Source organism: Ylistrum balloti, unplaced genomic scaffold (assembly GCF_031769215.1).
Source record: "Ylistrum balloti isolate Yb309-2 unplaced genomic scaffold, AGI_CSIRO_Ybal_v1 Utg370252, whole genome shotgun sequence".
Taxonomy (NCBI): Eukaryota; Metazoa; Mollusca; class Bivalvia; order Pectinida; family Pectinidae; genus Ylistrum; species Ylistrum balloti.
Genome location: NW_026782201.1, coordinates 317,378 through 332,677, shown reverse-complemented (window position 1 = coordinate 332,677; position 15,300 = coordinate 317,378). Strand labels below are relative to the sequence as shown.

Here is a 15,300-nt window from a genome sequence, read left to right as displayed (position 1 = left end):
TTGTTGGAAGGGGTTGGTCCTATAGCGGACTCGTTAGTTCCGTTCCGGTGGATCCCGGGAGATGCAGGGGCTCTAGATCAGACTAGTATAATAGAAGAGGGGTAATAGAGCCAACACCGGGTGCTGTTTGGTAGGCGGTTCAGTCGGTTCCTTATCCTCTCCGTCTGGATAACCGAAAGTATGCAGGGTGATTGAAGGAAAGATGAAAATCAAAGGCGCAGTGGTCAATCACAACAGGCGAAGAGGCTGGGCTCATCAATTTATTTGTCGACCGGTTTCGTCCCTTATTGGGGCTTCATCAGCACAACATAATATCAAATTTCGACATCTAACGTACAGACGGAGAGGATAAGGAACCAACTGAACCGCCTACCGAACAGCACCCGGTGTTGGCTCTATTACACCTCTTCTAGTTTTAATAAAGATACAGAGTTCTTAAAAAAAGAAATATTTATCAATGCACAGATGAAATTTATAAACAGCTTGAAAAAAACTGTAGCATCAGTATATCTGATGTTAAACCCTTCAATATCTGTCCTGTTGTCAAATGATCCCATGTTTGTTAATGACTGTCTTACTTAACATCTCTGTAAATAAGTCCTACAAGTTGATCGTGTAGTAGCTGATTACCAAACAGCCACACAATCCATTACAACACAAAATTGATGTGATCAACTAATGACTTGAGTCCAACATAAACACTGATGTGTTTAAATCTAAACTGGACCAATTCGAATGACAACCAGAGCGATATCTATTGCAGAAGTGCTGATCAGCTTGGAGATACAGGAATGTCCAATATTACAGCTTTGGCAGACTCAGATAAAATGATATATACTAATGTATTAGTATTAATGTGTTATCACCCTCTGGAGAGCTAAGGCACTGTAACACAACAAGTATAGAAGAGAAACATTTATCAATCCACCTACATATATTGAAAACTTTGAATACAGAAATCTTATCTGAATACAAATATTGGATTCAAATTACCAACAAAGAAACTAGCAAGAATGGACTAAAATACTCAGTCTCTTCACACATACATAACATACAAGGTCAAGGTAAAATAACCCACTTTGTAAACAACCTATGACATTTGAGTCATATATCCCTACAAATTTGTGAACAGGGTTCAGAATAACCCGCTCAATATCCTATGACACTTGAATCAAATAGCCTGCTTCATTCACACTGCCACATTTTTACAAACAAGATGCCCAATGGACCTGAATAGTCCACCTGTTCTGCAAGTTCATTAAGACAACCTTTGCAAATACGAAATCCCATTCCCAAAGCAGGCAACAACACACTCCAGCATGGTACAAGTCCAATATAACTACTGTGTGCCTTCTAATTGTTCAAAGATTTTAAGACATTTGACCCTTATGACCTTGAAAGTTGGTCATATTAATAAATCATACAAACTTATTTGCTATTCATTCCACTATCATACAGGAACATTATCAGTATCCTAGGTTGTTTGGTTGTTGAGAGAAATCATTTCTAGTAAAAAGGTGATTATGGATGATGGACACCATTCCAAAGCATAAACTAAGTTACCCTTTGGGCAGATGAGCTAACAAGGTTTAGAATAACCCACTGAAAAGCAACTGACACTTGAGTGAAAGACTCCTCCCTCCCCCTTCATCAAACACCAACAGGATTCATAAACATATTACTTTATTGCTATAAATCACATTGCATTGGAAAAAAAACAACATTCTATGTTATCAGTAAAACAAGAGGCACAAAGGACCTTAACTGCTCACCTATTCTGCATGCCTCAAAATATCAAAAAGTAGACATCTGAAGTTCTCGACACATTCCTCTCATGTAACCTTGAAAGCCAGCCAATGTCATTCATTTGAAGAAATTTGTTAGCCCTTCCTGCAAGCATGCTACTGGTCAAATATCAATACTCTGGGTCTCTTGGTTATTGTGAAAAATTCTATAAAGATTTAAAAATTTTTGCTTTCTGTGACTTCAAAGGTAGACCGTGGTGATTTCGGCATATTACTGACCTAATACCAGTACCCTCAGCCTTTTGGTTATTGAGAAGAAATTAATTTAAAAGATGGACAAACATTAGGATACAGCATAATTTAGTGATCTGCCCTGTCAAATTAGTTGTTCTAGAAGAACAGCAGTGTCGTTTTTCCTTTTTTATTTTAAAGTTGATAATTGCAATGTGCCAAAAGCTCACCAGTCCTTTGAACTAAGTGAGCTAAGAACTTGGTATTAAACTCTGTCTGTCTGACAAATAATATCAGTCTGCAAACACATTCAATAGTAGATTACGACCAAGCTTATCAAGCTACAAGCGAGATTTTCACCAAACATGACCTTTCCAGTAAGGTTACACTGTGACCAGGGCATGATAGTGTTGTCAATACCAACAATCTCGGCTTGTGGGATCTGACTAACTACCGCAGCAGGCTCTTCACAACTCCGAATATTGTACATCATCCAGAGTTAAAATTCACAGGTGAGTTTGTCATTTCATTTTCTAGCTAAAATTAAATAGAAAAATAATGTTTTTCATCTAGTTTGCACTTGAACAATCTCATGTGAAGTGTTACTTAGATCTTACAAACACTAGTCCTATGTTATCTACATCTTACAAACACTAGTCCTATGTTAATTATATCTTACAAACACTAGTCCTATGTTAATTATATCTTACAAACACTAGTCCTATGTTAATTATATCTTACAAACACTAGTCCTATGTTAATTATATCTTACAAACACTAGTCCTATGTTAATTATATCTTACAAACACTAGTCCTATGTTAATTATATCTTACAAACACTAGTCCTATGTTAATTATATCTTACAAACACTAGTCCTATGTTAATTATATATCTTACAAACACTAGTCCTATGTTAATTGTATCTTACAAACACTAGTCCTATGTTAATTATGTCTTACAAACACTAGTCCTATGTTAATTATGTCTTACAAACACTAGTCCTATGTTAATTGTATCTTACAAACACTAGTCCTATGTTAATTATAATCTTACAAACTCTACTCCTTTGTTAATTATATCTTACAAACACTAGTCCTATGTTAATTATGTCTTACAAACACTAGTCCTATGTTAATTATGTCTTACAAACACTAGTCCTATGTTAATTATATCTTACAAACACTAGTCCTATGTTAATTATATCTTACAAACACTAGTCCTATGTTAATTATATCTTACAAACACTAGTCCTATGTTAATTATATCTTACAAACACTAGTCCTATGTTAATTATGTCTTACAAACACTAGTCCTATGTTAATTGTATCTTACAAACACTAGTCCTATGTTAATTGTATCTTACAAACACTAGTCCTATGTTAATTATGTCTTACAAACACTAGTCCTATGTTAATTATGTCTTACAAACACTAGTCCTATGTTAATTATATCTTACAAACACTAGTCCTATGTTAATTATATCTCATAATGACAAGTCAAATATCCTACAAAGACAAGTGAGAGATAATTACCTGGGATATCGTTTTAATGAATAAGATATTTTTAGTGCTTTTATCTTCAATGCATAAGACATTGTGATTATTTTATCTCAAATAAGAAAGATATTTCCATTCTTATTTCCATCTTTTTTTTTCTTATCTTAAATTGGCGGGACTCTTTAGGATATTCCACACCTTTTTTCTTTATTTGAATGAAGTCATTCAATAGATGCTTTATTAAGGTTTATATCTTTACATTTTTATTTGTTTTTAGATTTTCTATCTGTTTATATTTTTTTAGATGCATGAGTACTTATATGTCAGTGTATACCAGCAAGAAGTCAGTTGATTTAATTGATATGATAAACCTTCATAAATGACCTAATTAGTAAGATATGTAATACTTTATTTACATCATAAATGACCTAATTAGTAAGATATGAGATACTTTACTTACATCATAAATGACCTAATTAGTAAGATATGTAATACATAAATGACCTAATTAGTAAGATATGTAATACTTTACTTACATCATAAATGACCTAATTAGTGAGATATATAATTTTTTACTTACATCATAAATGACCTAATTATTAAGATATGTAATACTTTACTTACATCATAAATGACCTAATAAGTAAGATACTTTATTTACCTTAAATGTGTTTTGTCATCAACAAAAATAACGTATTATGAATTTTTACCGTATATCTGAACTTTAAAAATAGATCTGTTTTTTATGTTTTATCATTTGTACTGATATGGAGGTGAAATTGTTTAATATAAATAGCCCCTGACGACACACTGATACAAACCAAATATGTCTATGTAACACAGCAAAATTTACTCTGATAAGGCCTCCTGATAATATTTACATCATAAACATAACACACAGACAGGAAGTTTTCATAGGCTTCATATTCTGTTGGATATTGAGTTAAAATAATTCTTTGCTTTTAACAAACTTTTAACTTTACTTTTGTTTACATCTGTACATTACAGTTAAGACTTTCAATCATGTATCATTTTTTTTATAATCATTTTACACTTTTTTATAATTTTGCATTATTTTGTAATCATAGCGCATTCTTTCAAAATGCTGTTTAATTATTAATATTCATGTTTCATAAACATTGATCACCTCATAAACCTCATAACTCTAAATTATGTACTTACCTTTCATCATAGTGATAAGAAGTCATCACATTAATACTTCAAATTGTTATAATTTGTCTCTAGCATGCTTTATTTTACAAAAACATAAATATTTAAAGTGCATGTTTTTATTTGAAATAAAACCATTATTTACATTGTTATAGTTATATAGACAAACAAGAGATTTCACAGGTATCTTGGCGCCCACCATTGTTTAATCTTTATTTACTCTTTGAAAGATTTGAACATTCATTTGCAGAAATTGTAATCTTTACCTGCCAAATCTAAAATGGCCCACAGGAAGCCATTTTGTTTCTTCTGATCAATTAAAAAATCAAAAAAGCACGAGAGAACATGTGTATGAAATTTAAGAAAGTTCCATCAAGTACTTCTCAAGAAATAGTGACAACAAACTTTCAAAGTCAAAATCCAAGATGGCCATTTTGTTTTTCTGATCAGTCCCAAAATAAGAGACAAAGGGAAACCTACATAAGAAATTTAAGAGAAATCCATCCAATACTTCATGAAATACCCGTAACAAACTACATTGAAAAAATCATGGTCACCTATCTGCCAGTTCGTTTATTTGATCATACCCAAAATCAAACGGACACAACTAAGGACCAATGGGAACCTATTTACGCAATTTGAGAAAGATTCGTCCAGTACTTCTCAAGAAATAGTGATAACAAAAATTGTTTACAGACGGATGGACGGATGGATGAACGGCGGACCTTGAACGCAGAGCGATTTGAATAGCCTACTATCTGATGATGGTGAATTAAAAATGTACAAAATACAGTTCAGGTCTGGTCTACAGAATTTTACGGAATAACCAGGCTAACGTATTAAAGATTGTGGTCAATTAACAATATAATAAGAAAGTAAAGATATATATTCATCTTTCAGAGCTAGCTCTCCTCGGAGACAGACAGCCCTGCTGTCAGTATGAAGACTAAAGTAGAAGACATTGAAATTGGCAGTGGAAAGCAAGATAGTAAGAAAGGTATCGTAACTTCATCCAATCAACATGGCAACAATAATTCTAGCATATCACCACCTGGTGACACTAACAACAAAATACCTCCCCCAAACAAGTCTGGGGAGGACAGTAAAGACACCGACCTAGAGAGTAAGAAGAGGAAATCTCAGACTAGCTCATCAGACAAAGTGATAAATACAGACCGAAAAGAAGAAGATGACCCTGATATCGTTGAGGAGATTACTAGGATAGGACACTGTGCCAAACTCAGACATAATTTCTGCTTCAAGACCTTTATATTTTTTGTGGTAATGGCTCTGAATGCAGTAGATATGATAGCTGATTGGTTACTTTTCCGAGACATCTTTCAGATTCAGGAAGGCCTCGTGTATGGACCTCCAGACAATGCCATCACCTATTCCTTACTGACATTCTCCATCATCGGAACATTCACATTTGTGTTTGAGGTTGTAAATCTATGGTGGGAGATTTACCGTAAAAATCCATGGATCAATGCTGACCTTGCATCTGCAGTGACCATCTGGATTGAAGACATTCCACAGATTATCATCAACCTCTTCATCGCTCTGTGTCGCGAGGAGGCCATCAGTTACTTCCAGTTAGTGAAGGCTTCGGTTATCATTGCTAGCATCATCATCAGAATCATAGTAAGTCTCATACACTACTGCAGTAAGAAGAACTTGGCGGAACTGAACGACCACACAAAAACATCCTGTCGTCATGTGACCTATCGATTCTTCATTATGATAGGACTTTTGGGTATATTCTCCTGCTCCGTTGCCGTTTTCTTCCTCACACAGTTTGAAAGAACAGAAGACGGAAATATCAAATTCAATCTACCCAAATCTGTGTTTGAAGGGCAATATAACGAGGAGCGATACTTTAAAAATGTCAGTATATATCTGCATCACCCCCTTATTGGTTTTGATAATGGTAACGTAGACAGCAATGACGTCAACTGGATCCGTCTCATCAGTCTGTACGACGTGAGGAAGAAAGACACAGAGATTTTCAAGCTTGAATATGATCAGACTAGAACAAAAATAGTAATATGGCAGACAAACCATTCTGGTACATTAGTCGTCAATGACTGCTACACACTGGATAGGACAGCCAAGACAGTGACTCGGGCCTCTTCTTGTGTTTCACATATCACTGGGCAAAAATCTGCTTTCATTTTCAAATTTGAATTTGTCAAAAAGAAAATCCCTACTTTGATATTTGGAGATGTAAGATTCAATTTAATTGTTAAAGAAAATGGTGTATGTCATGGTCCGTCCACTTCACTGGTCACTAAATTACGAGATCGCAGAGACAAAACAACTAATCAAATACATCCTGTCATCCACTATTACCGGACCAACAACGTAGCTGAGGACCACCACCTTCTTTGGACCAGCGGGGCCAGTGGTGCCAGATTTTACAAAAATCAGGCAGATTTGATAGATATTGCTACAGTATGGAGAACAGGATTTAACTACTGTGATAGTACTGGCAGTCTGGCTCCACACATATACACAGGGATTGATGTTGACTGTAACATCTAACTGTATACTGATAATCAGGCCCCACACATGTACATAGTGACCAGTGTTGACTGTAACATCTAATGTGGCTATATACTGATAATCAGGCCCCACACATGTACATAGTGACCAGTGTTGACTGTAACATCTAATGTGGCTATATACTGATAATCAAGCCCCACACATGTACACAGTGACCAGTGTTGACTGTGACATCTATTGTAACTGTATACTGATAATCAGGCCCCACACATGTACATAGTGACCAGTGTTGACTGTAACATCTATTGTAACTGTATACTGATAATCAGGCCCCACACATGTACATAGTGACCAGTGTTGATTGTAACATCTATTGTAACTGTATACTGATAATCAGGCCCCACACATGTACACAGTGACCAGTGTTGACTGTGACATCTATTGTAATTGTACACTGATAATCAGGCCCCACACATGTACACAGGAATTGGTGTTGACTGTAATATGACAGTACAGACATTCAGGCCCCAAACTTGTATGCAGGGATCAGTACTGACAAATGTGACAGTACAAAAAGTCAGGCCCCGTACATGAGCAGAGCAAAGTGTTTACTGTAAAGTATGACAATTCAGAGCCTCAGGTCCCACACCTATACACAATGAAGACTACATTTTGTACATCTTACCATCAAAGAATTGCAATTACCAAAGCCAAGCAAGAGATCAAATTCTATTTGTCCGTCACATCTACTGATAATTTTACTACAATTTATTCTAATACTGTAGAAGAACATTGATAAGAAAAATGCCCCATTAACTTGACCACAGTGGGGTGAGCTACACCATTTTACCTACATTCCCACCTCTCCAAGACATATAATAAATAAGTATGAATGTGTGAGAAATAAGGACGTTTATTTCATCAGGGCTGTCAAGAAACAGAATTTTGGCTGTCAGTACCCAGATTTCAATGTCTGACCAAATATCCGGGTAATCTACATATTCGTCCCTACATAAAGCATAGTGTCTATGTTCAGTGGGGCTTATAGCTGAGAAGTAATAACACTGATGATATCATATTAATTTCATCACATCAATCATCCTGTAACTAAAACAGAGCGGTAAAGAACCATATCAGGTATCAAATTTATAGTAATATAGTGTCTGATGAGCTTACGAACATGTTTACACATTAACATGTGCAACAGGAAGTAAATCTCATTGAGGCACCACATGTGTTATCAATATGACAATGGTTTATCTTACAACATTATGGATCATAGTTTCTGTAATGAAATACAGATTAAACTGCTGATAAAGATAATGTATTACTTCATTCAGTTCTAATTATCGACAAAGATGAAAGACAGAATGTTTCCTATTCTGATTACCAATGTACATATCCCCTGAAACTCCTTCATCCTGACCTGTGTTAGGGCACTGGTAACAGTCCTATACATTTTTGTAAAAGAGGTATCGTTAGCTGAAACCATTAAGCTGTTATATATCTAAGCCTATGGAAGAAAAAAGATTGAAAATTCACACTTTTCGGGCCAATCCTTCTACCACGTTGCTGTACAGGGCCCACATTTGTACAATTTTCAGAAACCCCTTGAGTAAAATATTGGAAGGAGGCATTATATAAACTTTATTAATTTTACAAAAATTGCAAAACAAGTAATGTCAACTTATACTAATCACTCTTGTTGGCCCGGATGTACGGATGTAAGCGCGCGAGGGGTCTTATTGTGGGAGGAAACCGGAGTACCCGGGGAAACCCACATGGTCAGGCAGGTGACTCCTTACCTTTTCACATCCATTCCGGGAATCAAACCCCGGTCGGCTAGGTGTTCGAAGGAAGGAGGCATTAAAAATGTGTAGGAGGTTTCAACAGTTTACAAACTACATATAATGAATGTAGGTCATCCAGACCCACTCTGTCAGAACTCTGAATGAAATGGAGAAAATTAGACTTACTAGAGTCTGTGATGTTCTTGGGAACCAGCTGGGCATCAGCAGGGTCAAAAGCTCCAGTTCTCATTACATAGTCTGTACTTAAGGTCATGGTATTGACCCAGTGACCATGACCTTGCAATGTTCTACACAACACTCCCTGGAACATCAACATTCATTTTGTAAGGATTTAGGCCTATCTAAGAAAAACAAATTATAAACATTACTTCATCTCCTACCTACTAAAGCATGGGTATTGCTGTCCAATGTGAACATATGAGGGTAACATAATCTTGGTTTCCATGAGATTTATTTCTTATGAGAGGGCACTCTGATTGAAATAAAATTTATGAATACTAAATGAAAACATTTATCACATAATCGACCTGTTTTCCAGTTACTTGGCCTTTGTAATATGTCTACATATATCACTAGTGTAATATGCTCTGGAGTATTTTTCATTGGCTGCAGCAGTCAGTAATTGATTGTGAGGTCATAATATACTGTAACTTTTTTTATTTATGTGATAAAACTTATTTTAAAGTTTTGAAAACTTCAAAGACTTGTTTCATAAAATGAAAATATCCTATATATATGATTTTGAAAGAGAACAATAGCAGAATCATAGAAACAAGGGCCATCAGGGATGGGTTATATTCCTCAAATGGGACAAAATTCAAGTATGAAAAATAACAAATGGCAAAAGAAGAGTTATGATTCTTGTACACTGCCCTCCTTCTCAGTGGGATCTATATATAATTGATTTTTATTTCAATCTTAAAATCATCCTGTATATATTGCAAATGACGGTTCTAGACAATCTGTTTTCATCACAAACACGTGATGGACAGGTGCTCATAAAATACTGGTGTATGGGAACCCTTCAATTTTTTTTTTTTCATTCTTCCTATATTTTTATGTCCACATATAAATCACACTGGTATATAAGCTGCACACCTGATAGTTAAGGAAAAAAGCAGCGGCTTATAATTCGAAAAATACGATAATAACCCAGCCAAAATTTAAGTATGAAAAATAACAAAGGGCGATATCTCCTACATAATCAAAATATTTTTCATGTTTTTTTTTTCTTGAAAATAAAATTCATAATATGTGGAATTGTGTGTTTAATTGCTTTGATATGGTATTCATATTTGTTCTAAATTATAACATTAGCCTGTATTAAGTTGCCTGCAAAGTTATTGATAACCATAGATCATCATACTTACATTGTCTCCCCTCCACACCTTGAGGGTTCTGTCCTGGGAGGAAGTGTAAAGGAGATTAGTTCCGCCCCACTTGACACAGGTTACAGACTGCAGGTGACCAGACAGTGTGATTGTACACTGATATAACATAGTATCCCAGATCTTTATTGTCCCATCCTACAACAAAATCAGACCTCGTCATATGCAGATATAAAATCATAGTGTCTGAGATCTCCAACAAAACCAGACATCATCATACACTGATATATGCCAGAAATATATTATTAAGGAAACTCTTCCTCTCTGTTTAACAGTCAAATCTATCAGCTTTCAGAATGTTCTGATGCTTTGTTATTTAACCAAAATAAAATATTTCATCGACTTGTCTAAATATTTGTTTAACTAAACATTTTGTAACAGATCAAGTTTTTACCTATGCACAGTAATAAAAGAATAAACAAAACTTACCTTTGAAGAACTTGCTAGGAATCGACTTTCTGGATCACTGGAAGGCAGAAAACATTGTATTGTCCTATACTAAATGATGGAAACAATGTATCTCCAGCACAAAGGGCCAATGATACTATGATACATTTAACAATGAAATCTATGACAACACTTTAATCTTAATACATTGGCTTTGACGAAAACATTGGATCAATCCACATTCAAACTTCCTATCACTACAGAGAAGAAACAGGCAAAATCAAAAAAGGAAATCAGAGATATATCCTTACACTTGTGTATTACTGGCACAATATCTAATTCCTAGACGCTCCGATTAAATAAATAAAAATAGGTAAGAAATAAAGCTGATAGAAAGGATAAGGAACTCCAGTACTACATTGTGTCTAGACATGTGTCTAGGTTAAGGTACCTCAGAATTACATTGTGTCTAGACATGTGTCTAGGTTAAGGAAATCCAGTACTACATTGTGTCTAGACATGTGTCTAGGTTAAGGTACCTCAGAACTACATTGTGTCTAGACATGTGTCTAGGTTAAGGAACTCCAGTACTACATTGTGTCTAGACATGTGTCTAGGTTAAGGAACTCTGGCACTACACTGTGTCTAGACATGTGTCTAGGTTAAGGAACTCCAGTACTACACTGTGTCTAGACAGGTGTCTAGGTTAAGGAACTCCAGTACGACATTGTGTCTAGACATGTGTCTAGGTTAAGGAACTCCAGTACGACATTGTGTCTAGACATGTGTCTAGGTTAAGGAACTCCAGTACTACATTGTGTCTAGACATGTGTCTAGGTTAAGGTACCTCAGAACTACATTGTGTCTAGACATGTGTCTAGGTTAAGGAACTCCAGTACTACATTGTGTCTAGACATGTGTCTAGGTTAAGGTACCTCAGAACTACATTGTGTCTAGACATGTGTCTAGGTTAAGGAACTCCAGTACTACATTGTGTCTAGACATGTGTCTAGGTTAAGGAACTCTGGCACTACATTGTGTCTAGACATGTGTCTAGGATAAGGATCTCCGGCACTACACTGTGTCTAGACATGTGTCTAGGATAAGGTACTCTAAAACTACATTGTGTCTAGACATGTGTCTAGGATAAGGAACTCCGGCACTACACTGTGTCTAGACAAGTGTCTAGGATAAGGAACTCCAGCACTACATTGTGTCTAGACATGTGTCTAGGATAACGATCTCCGGCACTACACTGAGTCTAGACATGTGTCTAGGATAAGGTACTCTAAAACTACATTGTGTCTAGACATGTGTCTAGGTTAAGGAACTCTGGCATTACACTGTGTCTAGACATGTGTCTAGGTTAAGGAACTCCAGTACTACATTGTGTCTAGACATGTGTCTAGGTTAAGGAACTCCGGTACTACATTGTGGCAATAGACATGTGTCTAGGTTAAGGAACTCCAGTACTACATTGTGTCTAGACATGTGTCTAGGTTAAGGAACTCCACTACTACAAGTGTCTAGGAGAAGGTGACTTACAGGTGTAAAGGTTTCCAGCTCAGCCAGGTGATCCACTGTTTATGACCTACCAGTGTGTTTCCCAGCTGTTGTCCAGTACCAGGGTCCCAAAGACACACCTACCAACAGATACAGTCGACCACCATAATTTTAAAATACCACATGATTTCCTTGTTCTTTAGTAATATACTAATGTCATATTTTTTAACTCATGTACAATTCATGTATAACCAGTGGTAATATCTGGTTCAAACAATTAAACAATGTTACACACTTACAGATTGCAATGTGACAACTGATTTCAAGTTTGACGTGGAAATGTCCATTTTCTACAAAATCTTTCTGTCAAATCATAATTGATTAAAGTTATTACAAATTGTTCATTTTAGCTTGCCAAAAGCTTGCTGTATTCAAAAATGTTTAGATTCATTTCTTAAATGGAATATTAAATGGAAACTCAGAACCTAAAAATATATTCTGTGTGTCAACTATCAGTCTTCAGGTAATCTAGGCTTAATTTTTCTAGCTTAGTAGATATATTCTAAAGAATCATCTTAATTAATCAATCCATGTAAAAACCAAACAGTATTCCACTACTGTCAATACTAATTATTTATGCCAGTTATTGATATCCGATCTTGTACATGCTGTTGAATTATTTTACATGCTCTATTCTAAAATGACTACAAAATCCCAAAGAAAGAAACAATTTTGATATTGGCTAAATACATTCTATTTACTGAAAAAAAAATTAGAAAACAAGAAGGATAAGTGGACATGTTACTCACCTGACTGTTTTTACAGCCTGATGCCAGTTTGCTGCCACCTGGTGACCATGCTATACACAACACCCAGTGCTTATGTCCTATAAGAAAACAACAATAACAACAAGTAATATACCAACGTTATAATCTGAACAGTCTATCAAACCAACAAGAGGCCAAGCGGCGAGCTTTGATGGTACCCGGAGAAGCAATATTGAATAAAAAGGTTAAAGGGTAGTTATCAAGTGTCATGGAACAGAAATCATTACACTGAATAAAGTAAGCCAGTGCCAATACATGCATACTATCAAAACTGTCATCCTATAGTCAAATTATTCTAACACAGTTATGTCCAGAGGGAAATAACCAAAGTTATATTCAAAAATTCAATTTTTCTAAGAGAATTGCAGTAGAGATTAAAACATTCCTCCCCAGAAGGAAATGTGAGACCCATTTGGTAATCAAAACACCTTCCATGCTTCCATCCATACAGAGCATTTGATTCTACCATACCTGGGTGTTGAGAAGATTTTTTTAATTAATATCAACTTGACCCCTTTTGGCCCCGCCTCTCAGTCCCTTGGGGTCAGTCAAAATCAATATGGACATATTATCAATCTGTCATCCTTCACTCATAATTCTAGCCAAGTTTGAAATATTTCCAATGGAATTTAAACAAACTATACTCAAAAATCTAGTTTTCCTATATAAAATATAGTACACTTTACCCACTCCCCACGCAGAAATATGAGTCCCTGGGGCCATGAAATTCACAATTAAGGTAAAGCACCTTACGATTCTTCCATCCATAAAGAGTATTTACTTCTACCATATCTAGGAGTTGAGAAAAAGATTTTTGAATCCAAGTTAATTTGACCCCTTTTGGCCCCGCCCCTCAGGCCCTAAGTGGGAGGGGACTGTATAATTCACAATTTTGGTTCATCTGAGGCCAGGGAAGGTTTCTTCATTGAAATCTGATCAGGAGCTTTTGAGAAGAAGTCGAAAATAATTATTTGTTTATGGGTACACAATGCCAGGTGAAGATGATCTGGTGACTTAAAAAACCAATAAATTGTTACAGTAGATAATTTTAATATAAGAAAAGAGTGATACTTCTATAATATTAAAATGGACAGCATCATCATACATTTGACCAATTACATTGTAAATACTGACTCATCCTCAACACCATATATTGCCATTCTACTGTCAGTTTACTGTTTAATAAAATGTAATCTAGGTGGGAGTGTACCAAGCTATACATGTATCATATGAGACTGTAGGAATAAATCTAGATGTCTCCCAGTTAAATCAAAATGGCCACTGGTCACTTGCAGTATCAATATCCAGTGAAACCCATTTAATATCATGTTCTATTTTTCAGAGTGAAATGTGATAAATAAGCAGAATGTGATGTTAACAGTTGGCATGTTTTTTGGGAATTTTAACTTGTCTAATGTGCTAAAATGACTTGTTTCTTACAGAAATTGCTCAAAGATCAAAATTTGTAATATGCTTTGTTTTTCCTATATACAAAGTGATCATTCTTTACTATCATATCTGTTGTTGTTGAATGATGTAAGAAAATCAACATCCACTCTATAACACAAAAACAAGAATAATTCCCAAAGAAACACTTGACACATTGTTCTGTAAGATCTGACTGAAAGCCACATCATTTCTTAATGAAATATCAATGTGCAAATATACTGCCTTTATTTCAAATAAACGAAAAAAATAAAGTAATGTAATCATTTTTAAAAACTTTGATAGTTTACTCTTTTACATTAATATTCAAGTTAAATTTGTGACTATACTATTCCATACAATCGCTGGACTTGCTGATGTCAGCATTTTGGTCAAGAAAGTAATCAAAATACAATTTTTGCAAAATTATATATAAATGTTAACTGTTACAAAATTTTAGACAATATAAATATAATTTATGTGACCAATATGTAATTGTGGATTATCATGGATAACAATAATAAATGATGTAACTAAAATTAAATTTACCAACTCCTACATACAAAAACAAAGAAAACAAAATAAGATTTTTATCAACTATAAGTCTCACCTTTACATGTGTACTGTGGTGTTTCTGTGTTGACATCCCAAAATCTGACGGTAGTATCACCAGAACCACTTGCTAGATATCTACAACACACAAAACAACATCAACCAATCTGGTTATACTTCACAATAGTAGTCATCAATATCACTGACTACTATAGCCTATGGTTCACAGATTAGATTAGATTTTCTGTTTACATAACAAGGC

At 35.1% G+C, this 15,300-nt stretch overlaps 2 protein-coding genes across 2 annotated transcripts in view; one reads left to right on the top strand and one right to left on the bottom strand.

Moving 5' to 3' along the window:
- LOC132552512 (notchless protein homolog 1-like) overlaps positions 1-15,300 on the bottom strand; it is a 92,999-nt gene that overhangs the window by 75,676 nt on the left and 2,023 nt on the right. Inside the window, exons 4-9 of the mRNA XM_060216695.1 lie at positions 15,097-15,176; positions 13,044-13,120; positions 12,277-12,374; positions 10,774-10,810; positions 10,327-10,482; positions 9,122-9,257 (exon numbers count right to left, since the gene is read on the bottom strand). Of these exons, the coding sequence (XP_060072678.1) occupies positions 9,122-9,257; positions 10,327-10,482; positions 10,774-10,810; positions 12,277-12,374; positions 13,044-13,120; positions 15,097-15,176 (584 nt within the window). The remainder of the gene's footprint in view (positions 1-9,121; positions 9,258-10,326; positions 10,483-10,773; positions 10,811-12,276; positions 12,375-13,043; positions 13,121-15,096; positions 15,177-15,300) is intronic.
- Positions 5,583-7,184, top strand: LOC132552517 (uncharacterized). Its single transcript, XM_060216699.1, has one exon. It carries the CDS (start codon positions 5,583-5,585, stop codon positions 7,182-7,184), a length of 1,602 nt encoding a protein of 533 aa, XP_060072682.1.